This window comes from Canis lupus, chromosome 23 (genome assembly GCF_011100685.1).
Source record: "Canis lupus familiaris isolate Mischka breed German Shepherd chromosome 23, alternate assembly UU_Cfam_GSD_1.0, whole genome shotgun sequence".
Classification (NCBI taxonomy): domain Eukaryota; kingdom Metazoa; phylum Chordata; class Mammalia; order Carnivora; family Canidae; genus Canis; species Canis lupus.
The window spans coordinates 6106044-6129814 of record NC_049244.1 but is presented as its reverse complement, the minus strand read 5'-3'; the positions used below and the strand labels follow the sequence as shown (position 1 = coordinate 6129814).

Genomic DNA, 23771 nt, shown 5'->3' with positions numbered 1-23771 from the left:
TGTGCAGTGGTTATGTTCCTTGTTAAACCACCCAGGATTTTAGAAAATGCTTTGTTATCTATCTAAATCAAATTAAATTTAATCCTGAGCCTGTACCCCTCTGAATGACAAGAAATTCAAGCACAGTCATGTTTGAGGACTTTTTTTTTATTTTATTTTTTATTTTTTAGCTGCAAACATTTTCTGAGTCTTCTGTAGCATTCAGGTGAGAAAAAGGGATGGGATAGATGGGCTTAGAGAGAAGTTCATTGTGATTGCCTCTTAAATGCTCCTTATCTGAACTCAGGAGTTAACCTCAAAGATGGGTGGCTCCCTTGCTTCTTGTCAAATGGGCATCCTTTGAAGTAATTCTCACTGATACTCAGAAACAGCTACGTAATGCGTGGGATTCAGTGAAGAAAAAAAGAGAAAACTCAGAATCTCTCATTCAAATTTATTAAGAATTTCAACATGGTGAGAGCAGAGCTTTAAACCAAGAGCAGGTCCTTGTAAGTATGGGCCTGTGGAACTACAAAGATGGCATGTCCATGAAGCCTGATCTCCTATTACATTCTTTATGTCAGAAAATCTAGGTCACCTTGAATCACCTTATCAGAATTCTGGGAGGCTGGCTCTTTAAGGAAACAGATCCTTGTTAATTAGGGAAGCCACAAAACCTTAGCTCTTGGCTTCATTCTGGCCAGATTCTCCACCCCATTCTTTAAATGGCAATCTGTTCTCCTGCTGGACAGAGCAGCTCTTTGTCTCCTTGGACTTTGAGTAGAGAAAACAAAGCCTTAAACCCTGCCCTGGAGCTTATGGAGGCTGCACTGCCTACAATATTGCTGCTCAAAGTGAGGTCCAGCAGCAAAGCATCAACCTGGAAGTTTGTTTATCAATGCAGAATCTCAGACCACAGCCAGATCTCCTGCAACCCAATCAACATTTTTACAAGATCCACAACTCTAGGACTCTGTGCATCACTAATTCTTCTTAGGTTAGAGGGCAGGGAGGAAAAGATAAGTTCTTCTCATGTTTCATTCTTCTATGCTAAGAAAAATTTAGCTCATAAATTAATTAATGACAGAATTGAATTCCTGGCAAAGAGATGGGAGTCACAAATCCAAATGCATCTAAAGGCCAGGAGGGTAACTGCTTGTGGAATGGAAGGATCTGCTTGTGGGTATGGTGGTGGCAGGGATGCTGGAGCTGGGGAAGATGGGGAAAAACATTCTCTTACATGGTTGCTGAAATGAAGCAGAATGGATTCTGTGCTATGGATCTTCTGATCTCAAGAGGAAGTTGGATTTGGGACTTGAAACCTTCAGCAACTAGTGAAAACAATTTAATGACCAAATAAAGCACATTTTAAGACATGTTTAATTGGCAGGGTGATCACTCTTGTAATACTTTGAACAGGCATTTGAGAGGCAACATCTTATAAAAGAGTGAATGACCTATCTACCGCTCATTATAATCTTAAACAGATTATGTGACGTCCTTTTTCTTTGAATTTTCTCATTCACAAAACCTAACCCAGACTGGTTGTGAATTACAAGAAATTGTATGTATATGCAAGAGCCCTGGGTTTCCTGCATAAGCATTAGTAGATTATTACAAAATTGTCTGCAGTTACTCTTCCATCTGTATTCATATTCCATGTGATGTGACTTTACAGCTCATCCATCAAAAAGTGGAGACTATTTCTCCTGTCCTTGAGTCTGATCTGGCTTTGTATTTTGCTTTGGCTCATAGAATGTGGTAGAAGAGTCATGTGTCAGTTCTGGGCCTTATTTCTTCCTCATTAGAATCCCCTTGCTGCCTTGAGCATAAGCAGGTTGGCCTCTTGGAGGAGGAGCCACTGTGTGGAGCCAGTACAGTTCCTCCTAGATAGGGCCATCCCACACCATTCAGCCCCAGGCAACCCAGCCTCTGACCATGCAGATCCATGAACTTGGCCCAAATCACTCAAAACATTGTGTAATTTTCTTTGCATTAATCTTTAGTTTTTGCTGAGCTTATTGAATCTATGTGTCAACCATTTTCGGGATGTTAGGAAACATCTTGACCTGTTTGATTACTGTATCTCTCTGTCCTTTTATGGACTACTTTCACCTATTTGTTAGACCATCTGTGTCCTACACATTTCCTGTGCTGTTCTAAACTTTCCATCATTCCTGTGCCTTTTTGCTTTAATTTTAGTATATTATTTTTTTAATTTAAATTCAATTTTCCAATATATAGTATAACACCCAGTGCTCATCTCATCATGTGCCCTCCTTAATATATTCTGTCTATCTTTGAGTGCACAAATTCTGGCTTCTGCTGAATGTCCCATTGCTCCAACCTAGTAGTTCCCAGTTGTAGACATTGTGCTTTTTTTTTTTTTTTTCCTAGAATGCCCATTTGATCCTTTTTTGGTAAATCCCAAGTCTCAAATTAAATTTATTTTAAAAAATCTATTTTCTCTAACTTATTTATGATCATCATTTTCAACTTCCCCAGTTACTGCAATATCTTACTTAACTTTGGATTTGCTTCTATTATCTGATTCTTTTCTTTTTATTCTCCTTACAATGTCTTTTGATTCTTTTTATTTAAGTTAGGCAATGTGAATAAAAAATATTGAGACTGATAGATGATATCATATTACTTTTTTCCCAAAGAGGGAAAATAATGAAGTGAATTCATTTTAGAATGAATAAATACTAAGATGGAAACTAGAACATCTGGCTTGTAGTCCTGACACTCACTATAAGCTATCAAAATTTACCCTGAGGGGCTTCTGGTAGCATTAAATGCTCTCTACAGTCTTGTTATGTGCAAGAGTTTACAATTCAATGATTTCCTACTGCTATAGTGATGTAGGAAGTCTTGTGGAAAGGAGAAGAATAAACAGAGTTTAAGTTTAATGATACCTTTCTGAGATGAGGAAACTCAGGCCCAAAACATGGGCAATGAGGGGGGCACTTGGCGGGATGAGCAATGGGTGTTATGCTATATGTTGGCAAATTGAACTCCAATAAAAAAAAATTAAAAAAAAAACAAAAAAAAAAACAAAACATGGGTTAACTTGCTTATAGCTGTAGAAATTGCTTAGGACTTTCAAATCAGCTTTACTCATGGACATTTGAGCATCCCCAGAAAAGTAAACAGGAACCCTGAAGAAGCATATTTATTTTCAGATCTTTAAAAATATGGTTAATTCACTTTTTCAGTTAGCCATTAGTGTCAGTATTCAATGAGTAGCTAGTAGATGGTGTTTATGTATTTTACAATAAAAATAGAAATGATGTTATTTGAATTCAACTGAACACAAAAGTACCAACAATAGCCAAATGCCCAGAAAGTTTTGGGCAATTGAATTCTACTCATTTTAGCAAATAATCCACATAATCTGAGGCCACACATGTGCACGCACATTCTTTTCTTCTATTAACATAATGTTAGTTCTGCTTTCTTTGCTGAGAATGTCACAATATTTAAATAGGCAGCCAGTATCCAGATGCCCATGTGAAGTAGCACTTCTCCTGACACAGGCCAAAGATAAAATGCTGGTAGTACTCTAGGTGAGCTATCAAACCTCCAAAATGTATTCTTTTATACACTATACTGCTTATAAGAAGAAATGCAAGATATTTCTAAGTTGTGAACACTCACCAAACTCAAAGATAAAGCAATAAAATAAAATGCACAACAACAAAACCTCTTTACCTGTGTGTCTTAAAATTATTTTTACTTTTATTGTCAAACTTTTAGGAAAATGTAGAGAATAAATTGTGCAAACAATCAGATGTTTAAACACTTGTTTTTGTGAAATAACTGTTTTTATATTTATTTCACATTTTAAACTTCCGATCTAGTTGAAGCTTCTTAGGTAAATCTGCCCTTTCCATTCTTTATCCTCTTTTCCCCCAAATTAACCACTAGACTGAACTTAATATTATTCATGTGCATATTTTATTGCATATTTTAAATCATACTTTATCCATATTCATAAACCATACCTTGATTTATTTTGAATGTTTTCACATTTATTTAAAATTATATTTTGGGATCCCTGGGTGGCTCAGCGATTTAGCACCTGCCTTCAGCCCAGGGTGTAATCCTGGAGACCTGGGATCAAGTCCCACGTCGGGCTCCCTGCATGGAGCCTGCTTCTCCCTCTGCCTGTGTCTCTGTCTTTCTTTCTCTCTGTGCCTCTCATGAATAAATAAGTAAAATCTTTTAAAAATTTTTAAAAATTATATTTTAAGTATTTATTTATATATTTATCGGAAATTTATATTTGGAGGACTTTTCCATGCTGATAGATGCAGCTCTGTTTCATTCATTATTACCGCTGCTTTATATTTCATTGTATGAATGTATTAACTTATCCATTCTCCTACTTGGATAATTTTGGCATTTAGATTAATTTTAATTTTTCTCTTCTAGAAACATTGTCATTAATCATTTTTGTAAGCATGTTCTTGACCACCTGTGCAAAGGATACTCTAGTGTATTTCCCTACAAGTAGAATTGCTGGATGCTGGATGTGCTTATTTTCAATGTTACTAGATATTGCTACTTTCTTTTCCAAAGTGATGGTACCAATTTATTGCCCATATTCCCTGTTGTGGCTGAAAGCTCCCATCACTTCACAAAAAAAGAGAGCAAGAGCTGCATTGCTTCACATTTTCACCTAATACTTTTTTGTTATCAAATTTGTTATTTATTACTATTGTGAGAGTAATGTGTCTGGAATTTTAAATTTGTCATTTCCCTGACCACTAGTGATATTGAACTTTTATTTAAATAAGTTTATGAACCATTAAGGTTTACACTTCTGTGAATTGATTGCTTGATTTTTCTATTGAGTGGTATCTTTTTAAAATTGATATATGAGTAAGTGTTCTTTATATATTTTGAATATATTTAATATTTTCTAGTCAATGGCTTTTCTCTTCACCTTGCCATGATGACATTTCTTTAGAGAGGTTTTAATTTTTATAGTAACCAAAATGTAGTAATAATTTTTCTTTATGTGGTTATTGTGTCTTCTATAAAAATTCAATACATAACTTGAGGAAATGCTATTCTTTTATAGTTTCTCCTAACATATTATGTATTTTTTTGCATTTAGGATTTTCTTCTTTTTTCAGCTCTATTGAGGTATAATTGACAAATAAAGCTGTACGATACATAAAGTATACACTATAATGACTTGATATATGTACACATTGTGAAAGGATTTCCTTTTGAGTTAATCATCACATCCATCACCTACTTCACTTATTTAGGATTGTCATCCACTTCTATGTTATTTCTGTAGATTTTTGTGTGATACAGCTTCTGATCTCATTTTTTCATTGAGATTACAAATATTTCATTCCCATTTCTGGACAAAATATCATTTTCCCAGTTTGCATCGCATTATTTTCACCTGTGGATTATCTGTTTCTGGGTTCTTTATCTTATTGCTATGGATATATTAGTCTATTGTTGTGTTAATACCATGTATCTTTAATTATATACCTTTAGAAAATGTCTTGATATTTGATAGAGCAATGTCATCATCTTGAGTCTCAATATTCACATGATGTTCTTAGCTACTTGCTTTGACATAGGGTATTTAGAATACAATTTTGAAGGTTTTTAAAAATATGTAGAAACTCAGTTTAGAATTGATTTCAATTCATAGTTTAACATGTGGAAAACTGATGTATTATTTTACCAGTGTTTCCATAAAACAATACCACAGAATGAGTGGCTTAAACAACCGAAATTTATTTCTCGCTATTCTGGAGGCTTAAAGACTATGATGTGTGTAGGTTTTGTGTCTTCTGATGTGATCACAGAAATACATAGATATTGTTAGGTTGCATTTGTTAATGTTGTATCCCAAATTTTTGCATGTATTTTCATGAATGAGTTTGGCCTATAATTTGTCTTATTCTTCCCCTGTTTTGTGTAAATTTCAGAGTTTTAGTAGATTCAATTGTTAGGTTGCATTTGTTAATGTTGTATCCCAAATTTTTGCATGTATTTTCATGAATGAGTTTGGCCTATAATTTGTCTTATTCTTCCCCTGTTTTGTGTAAATTTCAGAGTTTTAGTAGATTCATACAGTGTTTTAGAGATAGTCTTTACAAAAACAAAAACAAAAAAACTCTGGAAAATGTATGTAAGATTTTTCATGCAACCCACTGTAAACATTTCTGGGACTGGTGTTTGGGGACTGGAATATCTTTAACTATACATTATTTTTTATGTTACCATATCATTCAGCTTTTGTATTTAGTCCTCATTTTTTGCTAATTAATATTGTGCAAATATTTTATCTATTTTTCAAATTTATTGGCATAGTTGTTGAGAGTATTAACACTATTTTTATTTATGCTGTCCTTATATTTAAGCCCCATTTTCCCTTTCTAATATTATTTTTTCTTTTTTATCAATCCCATTAGAATAACAACACTTTTATTAATCTTTTCACCCACTTTTATTTATTCTAAGTAACAGGAAGGACCCCATCCAACAAAGGTTTGCATTTCTTTTCTATATTGTAGACTTCTTGCTGCTAAGTGACCTCCTAATTAGGAACACAGTTTTCAGGCCCTTTTCCAGGAAGTGCATCTATGTGATTGATCTTCAATGTGAACAGAGGTCTGTGTGTCACCTCTCACCTTTCCTATGCACTGGTTGAATACTGAGGACTTTGGGACTATAAAGAAGGATGAATCTTTAAGATGGAAGGACTCTGGGTCCATGTCCCTGGCAGCCATGGGACTGCACCTCTCAAACCTCAAACCTCAGGGAGATTGAGTGAGGACCCCAGCCACTATCCTCTGAAAACCATCTCTGTCTTCACAGCAGTATCAGTTATTGCACATGCTGTCCAAAGGCAGTGACTGCATTCAGCAGAGATGCTAAGGTGGGCTCATTCCTGAGACAGGCAGGTCTCCTCTGACAGTTACTTTGACTTGAAGACTCCCCATTGATCTTGATGAAACTTTCTTGAATTGCATGGCATTCTGAGACTTGTCCTACCCAGACTTTTTCTCCTCCCCTCTCTCCTCTGTGGGGGTCAGACTTGCATGAGTGTCAGATGAATCTCCTCCTCCAGCTCCCTTGGCATTTTTCCTTCCTCCTAAATCTCTAAAAAGTCTAATCCTATCTTGGCATATGCTTTTCAGAGGACCTAAACTAACACAAGTGGTGACAAGTGTGGTATAAATAATGGGCAGTAAGATGGAGTTCAGGATTGGCAAAGAAGACATCATCCATTATTCCCTGGCACATAGCTCAGTGGCTAAATATTGCAATGGCATTGATGGGGAAAGTATGTCTGTGGAGAAAAATGACCTTCTAGATTCAATGATTCAAGCATATAAGAGATATAAGGGGAAAAATGCCCACAAAAGTAGAAGAGTGGTGGTTAAGGTTATTGATAAGTTGTGTTGACACTTTGCAGAAAGCTAATGAAGAACCAAAGACCATTAACAAACAGTTACAGTCTTAATGGCTAGAGGCAGAGGTGACTTTGGGAGCTTACAAATTGCTTTTAACTTCTGCAGTGGAAGAGGGGAGAGAGCTGAGCATCAAACAACAAATATAAAATCTACTAGAATTTCAGATCTACAGAGATATCAAATGCTCATCTGGGAAAGTCTGCAATGCTAAATTAAGGCCATAGTTGAGGAAAATAGAGACCCTGAAACATGGAATGAGAATATCTTAATTGATATCCATCCAGGGGATGTTGGTTCTGCAGGTCCCTCTGAAACTTCAGAGCTCCCAGAGGAAGCAGGTTATATGGGAGACACCATGGAAGTAGTGCTACCCTCAGCAGATGCCCTTTCTTCCTCTTATGGCTGCTAGCCTGGTAACCAGTGTTAAATCCCTGCATAAAATGATTGGACAACTGTTGGGCCTGGTAAGAGAGAAATAGGTTAATAAAGGATGGAACAGTAATAGAACATTACTGTTCTATTAGAGAACATGTACCAACAGGACCCAGAGGAATATTTTGGAGGTTAGATTCTGAGAGTGCTCAGAATGGGAGTTAGGATGTAAGACTTTCTCAGGACATGGAGTTTAACATTCTGGCAAGGACCCTGGGGATGGTTTTACTGTCCTGAAAAAAATGATGCTCAGTCCTGAGAGAAGTAGAAAACCCCAAGATCTACTGGTAGATGATGGAGAAGGAAATGATAAGCGTTGAGGAGGTGGGCTTGATGGGCGGATATGTTTTGAAAAGTCAGAAGATCTGCTAGAAATCTTAGGAGAGCTGGAGGACACATGATTCATCAAAATCATCATACATGTATTCATAAGAACACCAGCATTATTAAGATTAGCAGTGGCCTGCTCTCAAGACCAGGCTGATGGTAGGAGATGTGGTCACAGAGCTAGGCACACTATTATCTATAGGAATCATGGCACCTCAAAATGACAGTCACCGTAAGCTAAAGCCACAATTACTACAATGACAGGTAAGTTTGGGGTGGTATTTTGGGATGAAATAGAAAGGCAGACAACATCTACCACCAGAAAGGCAAGAGTGGAAGAGGAGAAGGCTGAAGGTGGCTGTTCCAACAAAAAGTTATTTCAGTAATGTTATTTTTTAAAATAAATTATAAAGGAGGACTAGGTTTTTGCCACCCCCGCCCTCACAAAATTCTATTCTTGAAAGCTCTATGATTGACTTATTTCACTCAGCATAATACCCTCCAGTTCCATCCACGTTGAAGCAAATGGTGCGTTTCTAATGGCTGAGTAATATTCCATTGTATACATAAACTACATCTTCTTTGGGGAATATAAGTAATAGTGAAAGGGAATAGAGGGGAGGGGAGAAGAAATGGGTAGGAAATATCAGAAAGGGAGACAGAACATAAAGACTCCTAACTCTGGGAAACGAACTACGGGTGGTGGAAGGGGAGGAGGGTGGGGAGTGGGGTGACTGGGTTGCGGGCACTGAGGGGGGCACTTGATGGGATGAGCACTGGGTGTTATTCTGTATGTTGGCAAATTGAACACCAACAAAAAATAAATTTATTATTAAAAAAAAAGAAAGCTCTGTGCTTTCCACCCATGGCCTTGAGTTGTCTCCTTTTTAACACTCAGAGAATTACCCTAAACACTCTCACAGTCCTGAATAATTCAGATGGAAGTTATGCCTTAAGATCATGACCTAGACTTTCTAACATAGGTCTTCAGAGTCTCTTAGATATGTCAGGGATTTCAAAGTCACCTAGTCCAAATCTCACTGATCAGCAAAGCCTTTGGCAAATATTTCCAAATAGATGAGACCCTGAAATCCTATTCTCCACCACCTACCCCTCTTGTTGGCCATAAGTCTCCCAAACTTCATAAGCACTCAGACTACCTAAGGACAATGACACCACAATGGGCACTGCAGTGATGGGCATATGGACAGCACTTCCAGCAGTGTTGGAGGCTTGGAGAGACTTCCTATATAAAGTCTCTTCCTTGTCCTTCAAGTTGTTAAGTGAAGGAGAAGTCATATGTCTCTATTTTGGAGATTGGTAAATAAAGATTCAGTGATTGAATAATTTATCTAAGGAGAGAAGATGGACCCCACAGTCAGGAAGAGGGAGTTTTAATGCAATTATATGAAACTTAATGAAAATAGCATGGAGAAAGGGAAATCTACTGGGTCTTATTAGGGGATTGGGAAGTTAAGACAAAGTGTCCAAAAGAAGAAATGCTTGAAGAAACGAAAGCTTGTCCAATGTTGCCCAAGTAATATATATCAGGACTTGAAACCTGATTTTTTTTTTTTTTTACCCAAAGCCTGATTGTGCTCTATGAAACACAACCAACCATTGCAGGGCTGATGATGGACCATAGCAGACAGCATAGACTGAGGTTTGACTATACCTTGAGACCTGCAGGCTGCGGGTCTGTTATAGGTTAAACTGTGTACCCCAAAAAGATATGTTCAAGTCCTAATTCCCAGAAATCATGAGTGTAAACTTATTTGGATAATAGGATCTTTGCAGTTGTAATCAAGTTAAGATGGGTCATGAAGCGGGCCTTAAGCCTCTGATAGGTGTCCTGAGGAGAGGAGAAAAGAGAGACCCTGAGACAGAGACACAAATGACAGACAGCCATGTGAAGAAGACAGAGGCAGAGGTTGGAGCCATGCTGCCACATGCCAAGGGACACCTGAGGACATGAAAACCTGAAAGAAATGAGGAAGCATTCTCCCTAAGATGCTTTGGAGGGAACACGGTCCTACCAGCACCTTGGTTTTGGACTTCTATCCTCTAAAACTGTACAAGAATATATTTTTGTTATTTGAAGCTAGTTAGTTTGTGGTATTTTGTTACAACGACCATAAGAAACTGATACAGAGTTTGAGGACAAGGGGAAAAAAAGAACTGTGCACATTCTCAATGCCTAGAGGCATTGTGGGTCCTCTGCCCTTATGACTTGATCCTTCCATATGAAGCTGAGCCCACACTTGGGCAGCCACAGGTGTGTGTCCATCTCTACTGGTAGTGTAGTACTTGCACACAGACATGTTACGTGAGGCTGGATATGAGCACTGGATTTTGAGATTGTCCCAAGGGGAGCCCAATGCAAACAAGGACTGGGCATGGTTTAGGTGTAGTGTACTGTGATGGGAGCTGAGTGAGGGTGTCATGTGCCCCTTTTCCTGAATGAGTAGAGGACAGCAAGGTCAGAAAAGGAGTCTCCAGTGCTGGATTCTCTCAGAGAGTGTAAGAGAAAATTTTAAATATCACAAAGAATGTGTAGGTTTCCAAAAAGTACTTTAGTAGTGAGAATTTCAAGAAAAATTTTCAAGTGAATGTGGCAGCATCAGCATCCTGCTCGTTTATTTATTTTTTTATTTTATTTTATTTTTTTTTTATTTTTATTTATTTATGATAGTCACACAGAGAGAGAGAGAGAGAGGCAGAGACACAGGCAGAGGGAGAAGCAGGCTCCATGCACCGGGAGCCCGACGTGGGACTCGATCCCGGGTCTCCAGGATCGCGCCCTGGGCCAAAGGCAGGCGATAAACCGCTGCACCACCCAGGGATCCCCTGCTCGTTTAGAATTACATGCAAAGATGCACTAAAACTTGGCTTAACCTCTACACATGAACGTCGTTCAACCAATATGGCATTTTGCACTTGTGTTTACAAATGTAGCCTGTGTGAAACTGAGGGAGGCTAAGGGGTTTGCACAAATCCCAGGGAGCTTGTGTGTGTTGTGGCAGGCTGGGCAGTTTGGGGGCATTGCTGGGATTCAAACTTGAGACTTCAGACATCAAGTAAAGGAAGCTTTTTATATCTTACACCACAGGTATGGCAATAGGTTGGTGTGAAGGAGTAACCATGTCATGCATCCTTATGTCAAGTAACACCAACTGATGAACAGCCACCAATTTGAACAAATAGATCTATTAGTTGCTTAGGTTTGAATAAGATTCGATCGACAGATAGATGATAGATAGATAATAGATGTAGATACGTGTGAAGGGGTGTGGGTGTGTGTCAACAAATATCCGGGGATACTGTTGGACACAAAGCAGATTTTGAGCAACTAGAAGCTCCTGTGCTTTCCATGCCTCTTTTACCAGTATTCCATAGAGCTTTATATTTTCACATAAAGAAAAACAGAATACAGTCACCATCATCTTCTGGTACAGTGGGGATCCTTCCCTGATGGAAAGGAAGCTAACCAAGCCTGGTAGTCCCCAGTGAGGATGACATACAGGCAAAGTAAAGCAATAAATCATCAAATGATCTGCCAGCAGACTCAGCTGCAAGTGTGTTTATCTACTGTCTTTTAAACAATTCTTTTAATGGCATCTCACTGTTTCTCCCTTAGGAAATTATTTCATTGCATAATTGCCCTGGCTTTGAGTGAAATTTCCTTAATGTCCAATTTAAATTGTTGCTTTTTTTCCATCTCAAGCCATTGCTCTCTATTATATTACTATTAAGCACCATAACTCCTTTCTTTTTTGAAGAGGATGAAATTGGCTTGTACATTTCATTTAGAAATGTGACCTCATTCTTGTAGATCAAAAATTTGAAACACTTGAAAAGGACAGGTGAGCATCCTGTTTCTTGGAAAAACAGATGTTTTTGTTTTTGTTTTTTGTTTTGTTTTGTTTTTTGTTTTGCTTCTGAGGTTTTCACCAGCTTAGAAACTGATACAATGACCCAGATGGCACTATACACCTGGTGTTTCTTGTAGCATCCCTGTAATGGAGAGGTAAACACACCCATTTCTTCAAGGAAATGGGAGCCTAGCATTAGCTGAGGCATTTTACACAAAGGAGGAGAACATATCTGCAGAGATTGAGGTGTCCATTGACTTACTTGCTCAAGAACCCAGAAGAATCAACTGCAGACTCCATGTGCAAAAGAGACAGAGCTATAAGAGGGTGGGGAGTCTTATGATAGCACTCTGGCAAGGCAAATATCGATAGTTTCAAAGCTATTAGCACAGTAAAAACTTTCAGGATACAGATGGAACAATATGGCCCTTAGTTGTACTCAGAACCCTCTCTTTTCTTGGGCCATTCTTATGGGGGTGCTGTGATAAGAAACACGATTCAAAATTTCACAAAAAATAGTGTCCTATTTTGATTTTGAATACGAGGAATTTTATATCTCTGTGCCTCACCTTCTCCTTCTCCACCTTTGCATCCCCTACCCCCTCCATCCCCTGTGTATCCCAGGCACTGAAGGAGTGAGACCTTGAGTATTCAAAAGGTGACTCTCCTCCAACAAGATGCTATCCAGCTGTATCAGTGGGTCTGGGCCTGTGCATCATCTGCACGCACACCATCATGATTGCCTGCTGGGTTTGCTTCTTGATTGTCTATCAAATCCAGTTTCAGTGTTCACCCCTATTGAGATTTATGTCTCTTCCTGTTTGCTCAATATCTGACCTCTCCTGACTCTTTTATGCCAACACTGGGAGTAAAATGGAATAAAGCAGTAAAACAAAACAAATCAAATCATGAACACAAACATGAAAGCATTCCCTGAGCTTCCACAGTCAGGGAGTTGGTTAATATGAGAATGCAGCCTCATGCCCAGAAGAGGAATCAGTTCTTTGTTAGGACATCACTTGGGAAATGATTTTCCTTTACGGAAGAGTAGCAGATGTCTGCACCCTCACTGTGTCCACAATGTTGAAGCAGTAGAGCACCCAGCTCAGAGTGAGCCTTCCTTGCCATTGGTGACATAGAATAGTGGTATATCTTTTTGTAGAGAAGAGTGGAGGCTGCAAAACCCCACAGAAAGTGGATGATAAATGTTTGAACTTGAAACAAGCACTAAAGCTGAGAACTATTGGAAAATAATCTCAAAGCTCTAATGAGGACAACTTCCTTAAAAAGCAGAATTTGGGGGAGAAAAATAATATGGAAAGAAGCAAAGATTTTTGGTCTTGTGTAGAAGAACTGTCATCCATAAGGGTACAGAAAACAACTGTTTTTTTCTGAGCTCTAATGGAAAAATGTTCTCACGATTTATTTAGACAAGGGGGTATATAGAGGAAATTGATACCAGATTTCACTGTGCATTGTGTATTGATACTGAATACTTGGCAGCGCTCCCATGCTGTCTCCAATCTCAACTCAGACTCCCTTTCTTTTACCCTGACAGGTATAGTAACGGTGTCAGATGATGGAGCTGAAGACAGGGCATGTACATGTACAAGTTTCTAAGAAGGAAAAACAAGATCTATACTGCTATAAAAAGCTTGTCTGTGCCTGCAACAAAATTGCTAAGGGTTAAGAACCAAGGATCATTTCTGATTTCTCCCAGCAAGGCTGCTGGCAGCTGTAGCTCAATGACAAACCTTAACTATAATTGTGTTCATCTCCACTTGATGAATGAAGAGCCATTTTGAGTCTAACCCATCCAACTTTCAAGGTTGATGCTTCTTTATGAGCCATGGCTGGATCATATCACCTTTGATTCAAAACTCTTCAGAAGCCCCTGTTAACTCTACCTGGCTGTCAAGGTCATGCTAACCAGGCCCACTATAAACCTCAAAGTCCTCCTCCTGTCCTCTTCCTCTGTCTAGCTACCTCCCACTTCAACTAACCTGAATGAGAATATCCATGGGTTCCTGTGCTTATTTATTATTATTATTATTATTATTTTTTTTTGCTTTCAGGTATTTCTCTAGCCGGGGTTATGACTCACCCTCCTCTTGCCTGCATTTTCAAATTCCATCTAACCAGCATGGCCCAGGGTCAAAAGCCTCATAAAACTATAGGCAGAAAATATCTGCTGCTTCTCTAAAATTTTTATGTGTGTTTTTCATTTGAGGCCTATGACTAATTTCCTATATCTTTAGTCATTTGTACACTGGTATAATTTATTCTGAAAACTCATAAACTTCATAAAGGCAGGGGTTCTAAAGACTGGCACAAAGTGTGGAAACTAGCAAGTACACAATAAAAGGTCGTGGAATAAAAAAATGCATAAATCACTCTTGTTCTCTTTTACATTCATAGAGAGGTATGCAGAATCATTAGAGATAACTTCATCTATATATCTATATAACTGATACTATATAAATTCTTTCAACATTAAGGATTAAAAAAGAAAAGCCCAGAAATATTGTCAATATGGCATCGCCTTCAAGGCTCACACACTCATGGAGGAAAGCATGCTCACTAGAGCAGTTACCCAAAGATGACATAGTTGGAAGTAGGGTTGTGATACTACATGTTGATATATTATGTAGTTTCTATAGTGATAAATGAACTATATTTGTATTCTTTCCTTAGGAGTCTCTAACATAATGTTTTAAAATATATGTTCCTCATAATGTTAGTATTTTGATACATCTGTGAAGAAATGTTATTGAGCTCAACTAGGTTTGAGAAACTGCAAATTATGTCACCCACTTGGAAACTCATAATCTATAGTGATATATTAAAAAGTTTGCAGAAATTGGAATCTTTAAAAAGAATGCTTAATCTTCATTAACCTATTTCCCAACCATTATTATCCTTGGAATAGTCTTTTTCAGATAACAGCTCTCTGTATCTCTCTCTTTTTTTAAAAAGATTTTATTTATTTATTCATGAGAGATACACAGAGAGACTGACAGAGACACAGGCAGAGGGAGAAGCAGGCTCCACGCAGGGAGCCCAATATGGGACTCCATCCCGGGACTCCAGAATCACGCCCTGAGCCAAAGTCAGAGGCTCAACTGCTGAGCCACCCAGGCATCCCCAGCTATTTGTATCTCAAAACAAAAGGGTCTACTATGGAAAATATTTTAGAAACTACTGATCTAAGGTATTACTTGGGAACAAAACCCAAATTATTTGTTTTAACTCTTCTCTTAGGGTAAGATATTTATAATGCTTTCCTTTTTAGCCTGTAAGTGATCAAGTGACCTGCAATGACAAGTGCCAGAGTAGAGATGAGGGGTGGGCCTATACTTCTACAAACAGTGTATACCTGTGTGCACAGAATACAGGTAGTGCAGGATGGTGGTTTAAAACTTCCCACCACACTCTAGCTGCTGGTGAAAGTGGAAGGGGAGTCAGAAAGTGCATTTGTTAGACCTCAAAGCCATTTCTGCTGTAATGTTCTTCCTTCCCTGATTGTATTTGCTCTGTACTTCAAATCTCTCTTATAAAGCTGCTCTGGATCATGTGTACAACACTTATTTTTGTTATCATGATTTATAACTTTATTTTAAATCCTCCAACCACACTTATAATTAATTACGTAATTCCATTTCCATAACGTTATATAACATGCTTTCCTATCCCACCCCACATCCTGTGAAACTATATTAAAGCAATAAAATAATTATGGCTGGAATTCATTGGCATCCTAGTTAGAACATTTAGTTCCAACTATTGCAGAATAACAAAGTGTATGATCAAACTTACAAGAATAAATCTAAGTGCTTTAAATTTATTTGTACTCGTTTGGAATGGTGCCACGTAATTAGGATATAATCATGTATGCAATAAAAGTTTGCTGAATAAATGAATGCATAAGTCACTCTTGTTCTCATTTTTGCTTACACAGAGGATCATTAGGGATGACTATCTAAATATCTATAGTTACCTATATATGTATCCATGGCTCTCTCTATAAGCTTATGAACTGAATAACATGTAATTACAAAATGTGATTGTGATAAAATTATTATCTAACATGAAAAAATGGAATGTTCTGAAGATAACTTAAATCCTGGAAATGCTTCACTGATAAAGCCATCTTTCTATGCAGTCTTCTCAAATATCATAGTGTAAAAGACAGTAAGTATAACATAAGAGCTGGAATAATATAATGCTGGGTGTCAATATTTAGAGAAAGTAGAGAAAAAAGGCTCGGCCTGAGACAGTGTCCAAAGGGCTTTATGCAGGAAAAGTCAACTGTCAAGTGGAAAAGAGTGTGGCACTTTTGCAGGAAGGTGACCAAAGATAGAGAAGGCCTGTCTTTACCACAGCATGATGTATGTTTCAGAAAAAGAAGGCTGAGTCATGCCAGGAATCAATAAAAAAAAAAAAAAAAGGTAAAAGTTTCTCAGAATTCTGTGAAAAGAGGATAAATATTCAGACTCATTTGGATCTTTGAGTTTGGAATCACTGCCAACATGAGAGAGTTAAATGGAGATTATATTTCTCAAGTGACTCTCTAGTGATTGGTCAGCCCCTCCTTCCAGTAGAGGAAGGCATTAATTAGGCAAACACATGGCTGCTTCTCAGAGTAGCTATTGGTTTAATAGCTACTCAGCCTACTGGCTTAATGGCTCAATTAAAAAAAAAAAAGCAACATCCTCTTTTTATAACATTTTTTCATGGGTAGGGCTTATTTACAATGAAGAATTCAGGATACTGACATTTGGGGAAATGGGACAGATGTCACAAGGAATGAAGCTAATGAGAGAATATGTAAAAGTTCCATTTTAAAAGAAAAAGAAAATGAGAGTATAAAATTGAGAAAGGGTAATTCTACATGGAGTTTTTAACTAGTAATTTAATGCTACCTCCAACTAAGCCACATGAAAATGGAAAGATCTAATATGGAGAATGTGATAACATGAAGAATAATGGGAATTATCCAAATTACTTTCCAAACCCCCTCTCATTAATAATAATGATTTTTAGGCCGAGAGTATAAAAGAGAAAACCATTAGTCATTGTACTGTGATAGCAAAGTGGAAGCTGTGGGGTTATGTTCTCCCCATTAAATACCTCCCAGAAGGGCCAAAGCTGATATTTGGAATTCTGTTATTATTTTCCAAAGGTGTCATAAACCAACCTTACTGAAGAATCTACAGGGGATTTAGATAAACATTTAAGGATTAGGAACAGGCTTCTTCTAAATTTTTTTTCAATGTTCTGAATCTTTGCGACTACATTGTTGATATATTTTACCTTCTTTTCAGTTACTTGAATAAACATTAGCACTTTTGAGTTGTTGACTACCCTCAAAGCACTTTACATTGTATGACTCAATATATTCGACAGAATTAGACCATGTCTCTTCCAATTTCCCTCTAAACAAAGAAAACTTGTTTTCCAGATAGGTGGTGGATTTCACCAACTTCACCAACTTCAAAGAAGTTGGAACAGGTTTTGGTAGAGGTCTGCTATTATAAGTCACTCAGGTTTTCCAAACTGGGAAAGTACAGCTACATGCATTCAATACCCCTAAAACTAAAATCAAGGTATATATTTCAAAAATGTGAAGTTGATGAATGTTTGAAACGGAAGCCACCTTATTCCCAGGACCTCTGTAGTGTTAGGACAAGAAACTACAGTTGGTTAAGTGTTTGCCTCCCACATCTCCTGATGTGATCCCAGTTCACTTATACCTGGAACATCATTACTGTGCATTGCTCATGAAATAGTGTTCAAAGGGATAACAGTGACATATACAAAAACACATATTGAAAGAGAGAGTAAACCAAACTGGTGGTAAAAACATGACCTTCCTCCATAAGGTCAAATAGTTTTATTTTGATTAAACACTACAATACAGTATATATCCATTAAAAAAGAAAACTCTATAGTGTATATAAATTATTCCTTCCATTCATCAATTCTTTTCTTTTCTATTACAGCTTTGGTACAATGTGATTTCAGTATATAATTTTTAAATACTTTTAGCATCACAAACTCAACACAAAGTACAAAACTAATAATCCAAATTAGGGATATTATAATCTACACAGTGGTATTCAGTGGTAGGAGAAAATCTTACCTTGATGAAATCATGTCACTAGCTAAGCTATAAAGGCATACCTAGCAGACATGACAAAAATATGCACCATTAACCAGCTAATGTGTGTATTAGTCTTTGTGGTTTTTTTGTTTGTTTTTTGTTTTTTTGTTTTTTTACAGAATACCAGCAGCAATCATTTGAGTGTTGAGTGAATACTTAAGTCCTCAGCCAGTTTCACACCTTGCTCTTCCCTTAAAGGCCATGAGTACTCAACAAATGTACCACAGCCAGAGCACTCAGAATTTGACCTGCCACCCAGTGTTGCTCATACTTGCACAGTTTGTCCTGCAGCTAGCCGACATCACAGGGACAGTGCTGGAAGGGCAGTGTGGACCAATCAGCCTAAGGTTGTTCTGAGGGGTCGGTGGTGTGACGTTACAGTAAACAGGCATTCCAGTGGCTGGGAGTGATCCTTGACCTGCCTGGTTAGGTAGTATAATTGGCTGTTGGTATGACTGCTGGGGCAGTCCTTGAGAACCCTGGGTCATTGGCACCTGTAGGAAGACATAAGAGACAGCCCTTCATAAAGAGGTTGTGTTTCCATGTCCAGTGAGCTACTGTGGTGTCAGGAAAAACACACAAGCATTTGGGTTAGACCTAACTGGTCACCTACCCCAGCACTATCTTTTATCTTTTATCGACTGTTTGACATTGGGCAACTCACTTACTCTCTCTGATTGCCTAGACCATTTGCACTTCTTCAAAGTGCCACTGAAAAGATTACAGGGATGATGTACAGTGCTGGGATAAGCCTAGGGATTGCTCAAAAGGTGTTCTGAGTTTCCTTCCTTCCTTTCTCATTACCCTCCCTCAGGGGACCCCAGTTTGGATCACCTGCCAGTGTTTTCTCTGTTTGGAAAGAGACACTCCCATTCTTGTTTCATGCAAATAAAGTGGCCTGGAGCCATAGAGCAAAGAGGGTTTGTCCCAGGCACCTACCCCACTTTCAACCTGCAGCCTTAGAGGACAATCTAAAACAGAGCTGTAGGTAAAAACTGATGCAATGTGAATAGGACTGTCAAGTAAGAGGCCCAAGGATAGGTTTTGTTTTGTTTTGTTTTGTTTTGTTTTAAGGGCCAGAAGTAGCTGGTGCAGCAAATTTAACAGTCAAAGCATGTCATTAACCCTTCACTTCTACTTCCAGTGTATGTTAGGATATAAATCACAAAAGGATGCATGACATTTTTTAAATACCCAGTATGGTTTAGTCTAGAAAATGAGGTTGGTAAAGCCCTACCCATGCCCTTTGAATGAATCTGAGATGCCATTCAAAAATCTCTTTTAACTTAAAATGGTGAAACTTTGGAGGCTGTGTGCAAAAATGACTACAAATTTGTCATGAGGCTTCTTTCAGAATAAGCAAAATTATGGTGGAATAGCCAAAGGTCTTCATGAATAAAACTTTAGAACACAGACTTTTTTTCCAAGAAGTTTGTATAGAATCACATTTAGCAGGACATTCAAAAGCCACAGTAGTTAGAGGAGCATACATGTCCCATTTTCTACTTATAATCTTAACAGGGTGATGGGCATAGCACCCATCACCCCACTAACCAAACAATGAGAAACATACCCACAGCCTCTACTTTGGCAAGTGCTACTTTATTAAACCACAATTTTCCAAGCTGCTGATGTGCACCTGATAAGAAGACATTGTTGGGTAGGAGACCATCACGCTTTGCACCGGAGCTCCTGGTTGGTTGCTCATCACGCTCTGACTTTGAGGCTGCTGCTGTACTCCTATTAGGCCTTGGAACCCCTGCTGACCAGACAAGACTGGCTGGTAACCTGCAAAGAAAAACCACCTTTTGAACTGGTTGTGCCAGGAAGAACACAAGTTTCATAGGGTTTAAGAGCACTTGTTCACAAGGCACCCTTCAGACATTTCAGTCTCTCCATCGGCAATATGTTATTCAAATGCTTATTTCCTAAGAATGTGTTTTTTTTTTTTTTTTTCTCGAAGAACGGACAAGAGTATGAAGCCAAAATAGTCACGGATACTTCATCGTTATGCAGAGTAGCCCAATGAGTATGTTATGACAATGGTAGATTTTTTTACAGCACAAACATGGTAATCTCTATTGGCATCTTTTGATAGCTATAAATTACACTTCTCACATTTGTTGCTTGCTTTGTTTCAATGATATTTGAAGTATTCACAAATTATCAAGTGTTTTTCTTCTAAAGGACTCATTCTCTTACTATCTCACCTTTCTACACAAACTCATTTCACCCAGAGATCAAACTGCCTAATAACTTTCTATTTTCCACCTTTTAGTGAATGATTCACTACCCTAGTTCAACGTCCACTGCCTTAAACAAAAGGCAGCAACAAGAGAAAAATATGATATCCTTTTGTTTTGTTCTTTTGTTCTTCTGTTCTTTTGTTCTCTAGCTCCCAGGAGAATATTCTGGTAAAACACTAAGTCACCATATACATATAACAGATAATATAGAATTCAGCACTTAAAAATTTTTATCCATTGCATCCTTCTGAGTGGGTCAGTTGTGTGGGTTTCTTTTTTTTTTTTTTTTGAAATGGATCATAATTTATTTGTAATTATTTTAATCCCCACCACAAGTGGTTTAAAATGCATTCTTAAAGGAAGTGAACTATTTGTATAAATTCTGGGAAGAAGGTTATAATTTAGGTGAAAATGATGTGGTGTTAGAAAAATGAAACAATTCACTTCATAAGGTCCTTCTAGAGCTCGTATTATTAACCATACTGACTTCTTTTTTTTTTTTTTTTTAATTTTTTTAATTTTATTTATTTATGATAGTCACATCAGAGAGAGAGAGAGAGAGAGGCAGAGACACAGGCAGAGAGAGAAGCAGGCAGGCTCCATGCACCGGGAGCCCGACGTGGGATTCGATCCCAGGTCTCCAGGATCGCGCCCTGGGCCAAAGGCAGGCGCCAAACCGCTGCGCCACCCAGGGATCCCCATACTGACTTCTTGAGAGAAAGTAGAACTGCTGTTTTAATACAATTCTCTGAGAGGAAAATTTTAAAATCCTAGATTTTGTAAAAGATATATTTATTTGAGAGAGAGAGTGAGAGAGAGCGCATAAGAGGAGGAAGGAGCAGACAGAGAGGGAGAAGCAGACTCCCCACTGAGCAGGGAGCTCTACATGGGGCTCTATCCCAAGGTGCTGGGATCATGGCCTGACCCAAAAGCAGAGGCTTAAAGGACTGACCCACCCAGGCACTCCTAAAATCCTAGATTTTTTTTTAACACAAACGGTAAACTGTGTTTTACAATCAGATTTTAAAAATTGAAAAAAAGGATTAAAAATTCCTAATCAATATATTTATAAAGATTTGTATTTATTTATTTGAGAGAGGGAGAGAGCATGAGCAGGAGGGAGAGTGAATCTGAAGCAGACTGTGCTGAGCCACAGAGCCCAATTTGCTGCTCAATTTCACAGCCTTGAGATCATGACCTGAGCTGAAACGAAGAGTCAGACTTTTGACTGACTGAGCTACCCAGGTACTCCTCAATATGCATTCTTAATAAATATCCTGTGTTTTGAGTGCATGTGAGAGTGCATAATCTCTGCAGGGGAAAATATGTTGCTATTCTTTGGAATACATAAAATTACCTTATCTTAGAAATATTGTGGAAACAGTGGTTTGCAAATAGTCACTAAGTTAGGAGAATAGTTCAGTTCATCAAACTAGATAGAAATAAGGTGTAGTCAGTCTGGAACACCCAAGAGAGGAAGCCCGGGGAAAAACCACATGGGGGGGGGGGGTGCTGACCTGTGCCTGCCACTGGGCGAGGCAAATGTAGAATTAGAAAATCATCCTCTGATCTTCCTTTCACACCCCATTGATTTGTGTTCACATTAGTCACCTTACTAATGACCTCATAGTGGTTTTAACTTATTGAGTCATTTTAAATTCTTGTAAGGACACCACCACATATTAAGAATATAATTAAGAGTAATGACCATGTACTTTGTGCCCATGGTACATAGTCAAATCCTTCTCTGGACATGCTCTGGAGGCCTATGTAAAGACTAAGAAGTGCAGCTCAGGGTGCTGCATACTTAGCAGGTTTACAGGTTATACAATAAGGAAAACCTACCAGACAGGGAGCTGGGATGAAGGCCATGTCATGGTCCTCACTATCTCCCAGAATGCCTTGCATGCAGAAGCACTTGGGAGAAATTTATTTTAACATGCAGACATATCTCTTTTTATTGAGCTTTCTTGAACATGCTTTGCAGATACTGTATTTTTTTATAAATTGAAGATTTGCAGCAACCCTGCTTTGAACAAGTCTATTAGTGCCATTTTTCCAACATTATTGCTCACTTCATGTCTCTGTGTCACATTCTGTAATTCTCACAGCATTTCAAATGTTCTCATTATTATGTTTCTTATGGTGATCTGTGATCAGTGTTTATAAGTTGTAGAAACTCAGATGATGGCTAGCATATTTTAGCAATATAGATATAGATATATTTTTTAAAGTAGGCTTCATGCTCAACATGGAGCCCAAATGGGCCTCAAGAGACTTGACCTGAGATTAAGAGTCAGATGCTCACTCAATTCAATCATCCAGACATCCCATCAATAGTATTTTTTAATTAAGGTACACACATTATATTTTTAGACATAATTCTGTGCTATACTTAATAGACCATAGTGTAAACATAACTTTTTTTAAAGATTTTATTTATTTATTCATGAGACACAGAGAGAGAGAGAGACGGGGGGAGGGGGTGGGGGGTGGGGGCAGAGACATAAGCAGAGGGAGAAGCAGGCTCCATGCAGAGAGCCTGACATGAGACTCGATCCCAGGTCTTCAGGATCAGGCCCTGGGCTGAAGGCAGCGCTAAACCGCTGAGCCACCTGGGCTGCCCTAAGCATAACTTTTATATGCACTGGGAAGCCAAAAAATTCATTTGATTCGCTTTATTATGATATTTACTTCATTACAGTGATCTGGAACTGAACCCACAGCATCTCCAAGGTATGCTTGTCATTGTTTTCTATTATATCCATTGTCTGGATCTTCCACTCTAATTCATGTATCTATTGGCCCTAAAAAATTCTCTTGCTATTGTGTTATTTTATTATGACATTATCCCTAGCCATATCAAATTAATGCTAGCAAGAACTGTTACACATGTAAGAAAGTAACTTGGTATGAATGTAGAAAATTCATCACCAACAGTCTTCCTTACCATTGAATTCCACAGCAAAGAATAGGCAATGCGTGAACACTGTTTATAGTCCATGTGATCATAAACATAATAGAGCCTCTTTTCTGGTGGAAGATTCAAAGCACAGGTTGAAAAAGTGAGGGATGTCTTTTAAAATTCTGACTTACACCTGGTCACATGGTGAAAGCCCTGTTGGTGTCAATGGACTTTTTGCAGAACACGCATAACTAAGATGGGAACAAAAGGAGAGGAATCATGGAAGGGAGTGGGGGACAAGGAGAAGTGCAAGGGCCTTGCTTCTAAAGGTTATATATTTGCCTATTGAACCATTCTTCACAGAGTCATCTTCAAAATATTCAAAACTACATT

The 23771-nt window shown here is 38.1% G+C and overlaps 1 protein-coding gene across 23 annotated transcripts in view; it reads right to left on the bottom strand.

Moving 5' to 3' along the window:
* Positions 1–17915: 17915 nt before the first annotated feature.
* ARPP21 (cAMP regulated phosphoprotein 21) overlaps positions 17916–23771 on the bottom strand; it is a 155673-nt gene continuing 149817 nt past the window's right edge. For 22 of the 23 annotated variants that reach the window (XM_038570345.1, XM_038570349.1, XM_038570346.1 and 19 more), the window contains 2 exons: positions 19867–20015; positions 17916–18721 (listed from right to left, as the gene is read on the bottom strand). In XM_038570345.1, coding sequence (XP_038426273.1) covers positions 18464–18721; positions 19867–20015 — 407 coding nt within the window. In that variant the 3' untranslated portion in view covers positions 17916–18463. The remainder of the gene's footprint in view (positions 18722–19866; positions 20016–23771) is intronic. The other variant, XM_038570361.1, reaches the window with a different exon arrangement.